The 7,501-nt window shown below is 41.9% G+C and overlaps 1 protein-coding gene across 1 annotated transcript in view; it reads right to left on the reverse strand.

Annotated features, from left to right (window-relative positions):
* TMEM38B (transmembrane protein 38B) overlaps positions 1-3,437 on the reverse strand; it is a 58,145-nt gene extending 54,708 nt beyond the window's left edge. The window contains exon 1 of the mRNA XM_059142051.1: positions 3,194-3,437. Coding sequence (XP_058998034.1) covers positions 3,194-3,305 — 112 coding nt within the window. The 5' untranslated portion in view covers positions 3,306-3,437. The remainder of the gene's footprint in view (positions 1-3,193) is intronic.
* Between the last annotated feature and the right edge of the window lie 4,064 nt (positions 3,438-7,501).

Raw genomic sequence — 7,501 nt, forward strand, 5'->3', positions numbered from 1 at the left:
TTAACCCACTTTACATCTTGTTTCCACTGGCATTTTTTAAGATCTAGGTAGAGACATATAAGATGTAAACAGTAGGAAAGTGAGGAGTGAGGTACTGGCAATGGCAGAGCACATTCCAAAAGCCAAGAATCTCAAGGAGTAACATGCTTGAGAGAATAAAAAGAAGAATCATGGCGCCTGGGTGGCTCAGTGGGTTAAAGTCTCTGCCTTCAGCTCAGGTCATGATCCCAGGGTCCTGGGATCGAGCCCCACATCGTGTTCTCTGCTCAGCAGGGAGCCTGCTTCCCACCTGGGCACACCCCCTCACCCCTCTACCCCCGCCCCAACTACTTGTGATCTCTGTCAAATAAATAAGTAAAATCTTAAAAAAAAAAAAAAGAAGAAGAAGAAGAAGAATCCTGGTAATACATAGATGAATTGTAGTTTCATTGTACTACTAGTCTAAGTTCTAGAGAATCAGTCAATGGTGGGTAAGAAAATGTTGCCAATTAAGTAAAAATTTACATAAAATATTGCCAAATCAAAATCCCTAATGAGTTAAAGTAATATCTCGAACAAAAATAATACCTCAAATAAGTGGAGCTTATCCCAAGAATGTAAGGATGGTTCATTATTTTTTTTTATTTTAATTTTTATTTATTTATTTTTTTAGAAATCTCTACACCCAACATGGGGCTTGAATTCACAACCCTGAGATCAGGAATCGCATGCTCTTCTGACTGAGGCAGCCAAGCACCCTGATTTATCATTTTAAAAAATGTATTACATTACAATTTTTTTTTTAAGATTTTGGTTATTTATTTATTTGTCAGAGAGAGAGAGAGAGACAGCAAGCACGCAAGCACACACACAAGCAGGCAGAGTGGCAGGCAGCAGCAGAGAGAGAAGCAGGATCCCTGTCGAGCAAGGAACCCGATGTGGGACTCGATCCCAGCACCCAAAGCATCATGACCAGAGCAGAAGGCAGCGGCTTAACTGACTCAGCCACCCAGGCGCCCCTATATTACAATTTAAATAGGAAAAACAATATGATCAACTCGGTAAGAAGTGGAAATACAAATTGCTAAGAAACTTAAGCAGTACACACCCAGCAACCAAGACAGATGCAAATGAAAACTATTTTTCTGATCATTAGAATGACAAGATATTTAAGAATGGTAACAGCAGGGGAGGAAAAAAAAAGCAAAAACTGTGGAAGAAACAGGCAGTCTAACACATTTCAGGTAAAAGCTTAAATAAATAATTACAGTCTTTTGTATGAATTTTATCATTTTTACCTGTTTACAAGCACTGCTACTGGAATATAAAATATTTTTCACACCATGTGTAATACTGTTTAAGCATTCAGTTGGTCCAGTGCTTCTCACATTTTTTGGTCTCGGGACTCCTTGTGTTCCTAAAAATTAGTGAACAGATGAACAGTTCCAAGGACTGGGGGAGGGCTGACTATAAAGGGACAGAAGGGAATCGGGGGTGAGTGAGGAAACTATCGTATATCTTGATAATGCTGGTCATCACATATCTGTATGTGTTCTCCAAAATTATAAACTCTATTATTATTAAACCTTTAAAAAAAAATCAGGCCTGAAGAAAAAGTCTTGAAGACACCAAAGAATATTTATTGAGTTACAGGTATCAATATTTAACACATTAGAAACTGAGAAAATTTTAAAGTAGTACTTGATGTTTTCACTTTTAAAATAGTAACTGTACTAAATGTTAACATAAATTATGTATTCCTTACAAAAAATAACTTTCCCAAAGCAAAAAACATTCAGTGAGAAAAGTCCCACTGTTTATATGCTAGCAAATCCCTTTTAATGTCTGGCTTCAAAGGGAAAACAGCTGGACTCTCATTCTGTTTCTGTATTCAATCTGTTCCCATATCATAGGTCATGTAGCTTCTGGAAAACTCCACTGCACACTTATGAGAAAATTAGTGTAAAAAAGACAACATCTGCATATTATTATGAAAATAACTGCAACCTGGAAGTGTCCGGAACCCTAAGGGTTCCTGGACCACACTTTGAGAACTTGATTTAGCCTATACAAGAAAATTTCAAATATTGAATATGGCAGGATAATGTACTCCTTTTCAAATCAGGGAAACACTTTCTTATGCAGATTATCTGTCCTGCTTTAATACCATATTCACCTTTCCCAGGTCAAAAGGTCTACCAAACAATGCTTTAGACTGAGCTACAAACACCAATGTAAATGAAAGATATTTCCGAGACCAAACAGTTTAAAAAACAAACAAACAATTGTCAATAAGAGGTACAGCACCTCCTCAAACCCTCACTCTCTCTGTAGGACCAGGCAGCACGAACAGGGAGAAAGTAGAAGAAGAAAATAAATGCCTGAACTCAAAGAAGAGATCCATTAAAACCAAAAGGCAAAGAGAATAACTGCAAACATCAAGCAGCCCAAGAGCACACATACACTGAATGTAAAATACAAGAAAATATAAATATTGCTTCTTGGCCATATACCAAAAAAAAAAAAAAAAAAAAAAAACCTCAAAATGCTGTATTCAGACTCTACCCTCAGTCTACACATACTGAGTCTTGGACGGTGTCGGTCAGACGACGGAAAGGGGGGATCCGGTGTTTTCCAGCCATCACTTTAGCCAAAACGCTAAGCAAGGTGACAGAGCGCTGCGTGAAGAATAGTGGTGTGCCTGCTTGAGGCTTTTTAAGTGTTGATACAACTTTCAGGACCGCAGAACAGTCCAGAACGACTCACTATTCCAAGCGACCGAGTCCCACTTGCAGTCCCCGGGACCTCGGTCCCCAGAGTCCCACTTGCAGTCCCCGGGACCTCGGTCCCCAGGTGACTTTTAAATACTGTACTTTCCAAGGAAGTGGCGGCACCACCGGGAGACGGCGCACATCCTGGGTGGACGCAGGCAGGACCCGGGCTCCCGAATGCCCCAGCGGCTTCCCTGTCCCTTGCCCCTGACGCGGTATCTCGGACCCGAGGTCGTGCCTCCTGGGACGAGTACCGGCGCCACCTCTCTTCCCTGCCTGTTTCCCCACCTGCGCTCGAGGGGTCGGAAGGGTCGCCTCGCGGCGCCCCTCCAGCTCAACTATAGGACTCTGGGACAGAAGCAACTCGGCCGTTCAGGCGGCCCAGGCCGTCCTCTCGGTGAGAGGTACCCTGAGGGGGACCGTCTGCGTCTCCCCGCACTCACCCGGCTGACGCTTCAGCGCCATCACGGACACCAGGTAGTGGGCGATATCAAAAAAGGGGAACATAGACGTGCGAGAAAAGGCAAGGGTCAGCTCGTCCCACGGAGAATCCATCACGACGACGGACCGCAGCAGGCGAAGCAGCCAGGACGACGGGTTCCTGCCGTGAGCGGCGAGAAGTGGGGGAGGGGGACCGCCGCGGCCGCGCGCCCTTTCGCGCGGCCTGGAGGAGCCCTGCGCGTGCGCCCTGGGACCCTCGCCGGCGCGCTTTGGGGGCGGGGCCGCGCGTCCCGGGAGTGGGCGGAGCGAGCGGTTCCCTGGTGTTCCGGCGGGAAATACATTACTTATGTTAACATTTAGCACCTTTATTATTTTAAAACGAATACGTGAAGGACTGTTTTAAGTTTTGCTGTTATAACTTCTTGAGAACTGTTTTTGGGTCCTCAAGAATTTTTTTTACGTCAGCTTTAAGGGTTTAATTTACATACAGTTGATTCACCCTTTTTAATATAAAGTTCTATGATTTTGGATAAACCTATGCAGTCCAGAAGGGTAGAGTTTCAGAGTGGGATTAGTTCCTTTAAATTGTTTCACCTAACATTTCTCAAGCAACCATAATGCGCAAGTCACACCATGAGTCAGTAGAGGTATAAAAAAAAATACAATAGGGCGCCTGGGTGGCTCAGTGCGTTAAGCCGCTGCCTTCGGCTCAGGTCATGATCTCAGGGTCCTGGGATCGAGTCCCGCATCGGGCTCTCTGCTCAGCAGGGAGCCTGCTTCTCTCTCTCTCTCTCTCTCTCTCTCTCTCTCTCTCTCTCTCTCCCTGCCTCTCCATCTACTTGTGATTTCTCTCTGTCAAATAAATAAATAAAATCTTTAAAAAAAAAAAAAAAACAAAAACAAAACAAAAAAAAATACAATAATATCCTGCCCTCAATAAGTTTGTGTTTTCCCAAGAGATTAAAAACATTTTTGAGGGCACATGTAATTTGAACAAAGCTGGTGGTGAGAAGTGTAGATGCCATGCTAGGGCAGTTCTAAGAAGAGGGAAGCCTGTTTCAGGGAAGTGAAAGGTGAACTGACCTTAAAGGCTAGATGAGAGATAGACTACAAAGCGAGAAATGAGGTTGGAAAAAAAATCTTTGAAAGACATACTATAAACTATGTGGTCTGGCTTCAGAATCTAAGCTCTTGATCACTACATTATGCTCAGACAAACCAGAGCCAGAATCCGTTCTCTTCACTGTTACACTAAACTGGGTTTTTTCCTTTTCGGTGGAGGTAGGGTATAATATGTCACCAACTAGTAAGTTTAGGAATAGATTAATGAGAAGAGACTAAGATAAGGAAAACCAAAGCGTATTCACTGGTCCAAGCAAATGGTTGGAGAGGCTGAGGACAACAGGAGCAGGGACTGATGGGAAACATAAAGTAGAGGCAGAATAAGCCAGATGTCAATTCAACCTGTCAAAGAAGGTTATGCGGACTGGGTGAGGAAGAGGATTATAGTTACCTTCAAAGAAATAGGAAACAAGGAGGAGCAGGTTTAGGTAAGAAAAACACATGTCTAGTTTGGCACACTTTTTAATTTGATGTGTCAACAGGTCATGCTGGCACCAGGAAACTGGAAATACATAATGAGCTGCTAGATAGTTAGAGCCCTATGAGAGTGTGCACTGGCCAAGGGAGACTTAAATTGATTTTTTAAAAGTCTGAAGATTTGTCTGTTTTGATTCATTTGTCAAATGTTCTTTGGGTGTCTGCTGTGGACCAGGCATTTTGCTGGATGTTAGAGGCCCCTTCTTAAACACTAAGTGTTCAAAAGGTGGGAAAATTGTAGTGAATGTCTACATTTTATTACTTATCAAGAAAGAACATGGGGCACCTAGGTGGCTCAGTCAGTTAAGTGTCTGCCTTTGACTAAGGTCATGATCCCAGGGTCCTGGGATCGATCCCCACATGGGGTTCCTGGATCAGCAGGGAGTCACCTTTCCCTCTTCCCCTGCCCCTCTGCCCTGCTGGTGCTCTCTCTCTCTCTCTCCCTCAAATGAATAAATGAAAGATTTGAAAGAAAAGATAAGAAAGGAAAGGAAAAGAGGGGAAGGAAAGGAAAGGAAGGAAGGAAAGAACAGACTTGCTAAAAAAAACTTTTCATATGTGGTTTTCTAAGAAAGTACTTTCCATAGAGAAAGGTCTTTAAATCTCTTGCAGAACTAAAGAAAAAAAAAAAATACCTGTGATTATTTACACTTCCATGTTTCAGTTGATTCCTTTCATACGTTTTATACATTCCTTTATCTTTGGAATTGTAGTATTGTGAATTTAGGGGCAGAACTTGGATATTGTTTCCCAAAAAGTTTTACATTTGACAGTCTTAAATTTCACAAAATATGTTTTGTCCTTAGATTTTAAAAAAAAATAGTATTTTTGTAGTCATCTTTACAAAATCTGTAACGATACTCTATGCCACTATCATTCTGAGATGTGATTAAACCAATTATTAGTACCAATAGGACAACATAAAAAGCATCAGAGTTTTTTTTTTTTAAAGCACATAAATCGGGGCGCCTGGGTGGCTCAGTGGGTTAAGCCGCTGCCTTCGGCTCAGGTCATGATCTCAGGGTCCTGGGATCGAGTCCCGCGTCGGGCTCTCTGCTCAGCAGGGAGCCTGCTTCCCTATCTCTCTCTCTCTGCCTGCCTCTCCATCTACTTGTAATTTCTCTCTGTCAAATTAATAAATAAAATCTTTAAAAAAAAAAAATAAAGCACATAAATCAAACATTTTACATACCCAAAGCAAACTAATTCCAACAGAAAGAAATGAATCTCTTCAGGCTCTTCTAGTAATCTAAAACTTGTTTCATTTTAAAAACTGAGAATAGGGTGGCTCAGTGGGTTAAAGCCTCCGCCTTCGGCTCGGGTCATGATCTCGGGGTACTGGGATCAAGCCCCGAGTCAGGCTTTCTGCTCAGCGGAGACCCTACTTCCCCTGCTCTCTCTCTCTGCCTACTTGCGATTTCTGTCTGTCAAAAAACAAAAACAAAACTGAGGGGTGCCTAGGTGGCTCAGTGGGTTAATGCCTCTGCCTTCAGCTCAGGTCATGATCCCAGGGTCTGAAGATCGAGACCCGCATCCGGCTCTCTCCTGGGCCCGGAGCCTGCTTCCTTCTCTCTCTCTGCCTGCCTCTCTGCCTACTTGTGACCTCTCTCTCTCTCTGTCAGATAAATAAATAAAATCTTAAAAAAAAAAAAAAACAACTGAGAATAAACTGGGTCTCCATCTGCCTAGAGTCTAAAGAAAAAAAAAAGTTTAAATCCAAGGGATATAAAATTACAATCTTACAAAAAGACAAGTTCTATCCAAATTTTAAATATGCTATATTTAAAATTATAATTATATTTGCTTCTGGTCAGTGCTTCAGTTATTTAGTCTAATAAAATAATCTAGAATAGAAGGAAATGAGCAATGAAAGGAAGAAAGGCATTGAATTGGTAACAGAGAAAGGCAAGATTGAGGGAAATTGTGTGTGAAAATTCAAACTTTTCCTGACTTTTGGAAGCAGTTTACAAAGTTAAATGATCACTGCATATTAAAATGAATCTGTTACTATAAAGTATTGCGTATCTATTAGAAAGTAAAGCTGGTCTCACTGTATGAACATCTAGAAGAGTCTTGACTAAAAAGCAAGAATTTGAGTTCAAAAACATATGAAACTAATTTTTATAAACCAGCTTTCTCAACAACAATACTATTGAGAGTTCTTTCTTGTGGGGACTGTCTTATGCATTATAGAATGTTTAACAGTATTCCTAGCTTCTACCCAATAGATGCCACTAACACACACACACACCAAAAATGTCTCCAGGGGCGCCTGGGTGGCTCAGTCGTAAAGCATCTGCCTTCAGCTCAGGTCATGATCCCAGGGTCCTGGGATCGAGCCCTGCATCAGGCTGCCTACTCAGCGGGGCACCAGCTTCTCGGTCTCCCACTTATCCTGTTTGTGTTCTCTCTCTCTCTCTATCTTTCTGTCAAATAAATAAATAAAATCTTAAAGAAAAAAAAGTCTCCGGATATTGCCAGATGTCCCAGTGGAAGGCTGTGGTGAAAATGCCCCTCCTTCAGAACTACTGTTATAAATAAATAAATAAATAAATAAATTTTTTTTTCCCTGTCTGTGCTTCTGTTTGTGCAAACATTACTGTCATGCCACTAATATTAATCATTAAGTTAATTCTAGAACAACTCACATAGCCCTCCTTAGTCTCAGCTTGCTCACCCATCCCTGGGGGTCAAGTTGGCAAAATCCCCAA

The sequence above is a fragment of the Mustela lutreola genome, chromosome 12 (assembly GCF_030435805.1).
Source record: "Mustela lutreola isolate mMusLut2 chromosome 12, mMusLut2.pri, whole genome shotgun sequence".
Classification (NCBI taxonomy): Eukaryota; Metazoa; Chordata; class Mammalia; order Carnivora; family Mustelidae; genus Mustela; species Mustela lutreola.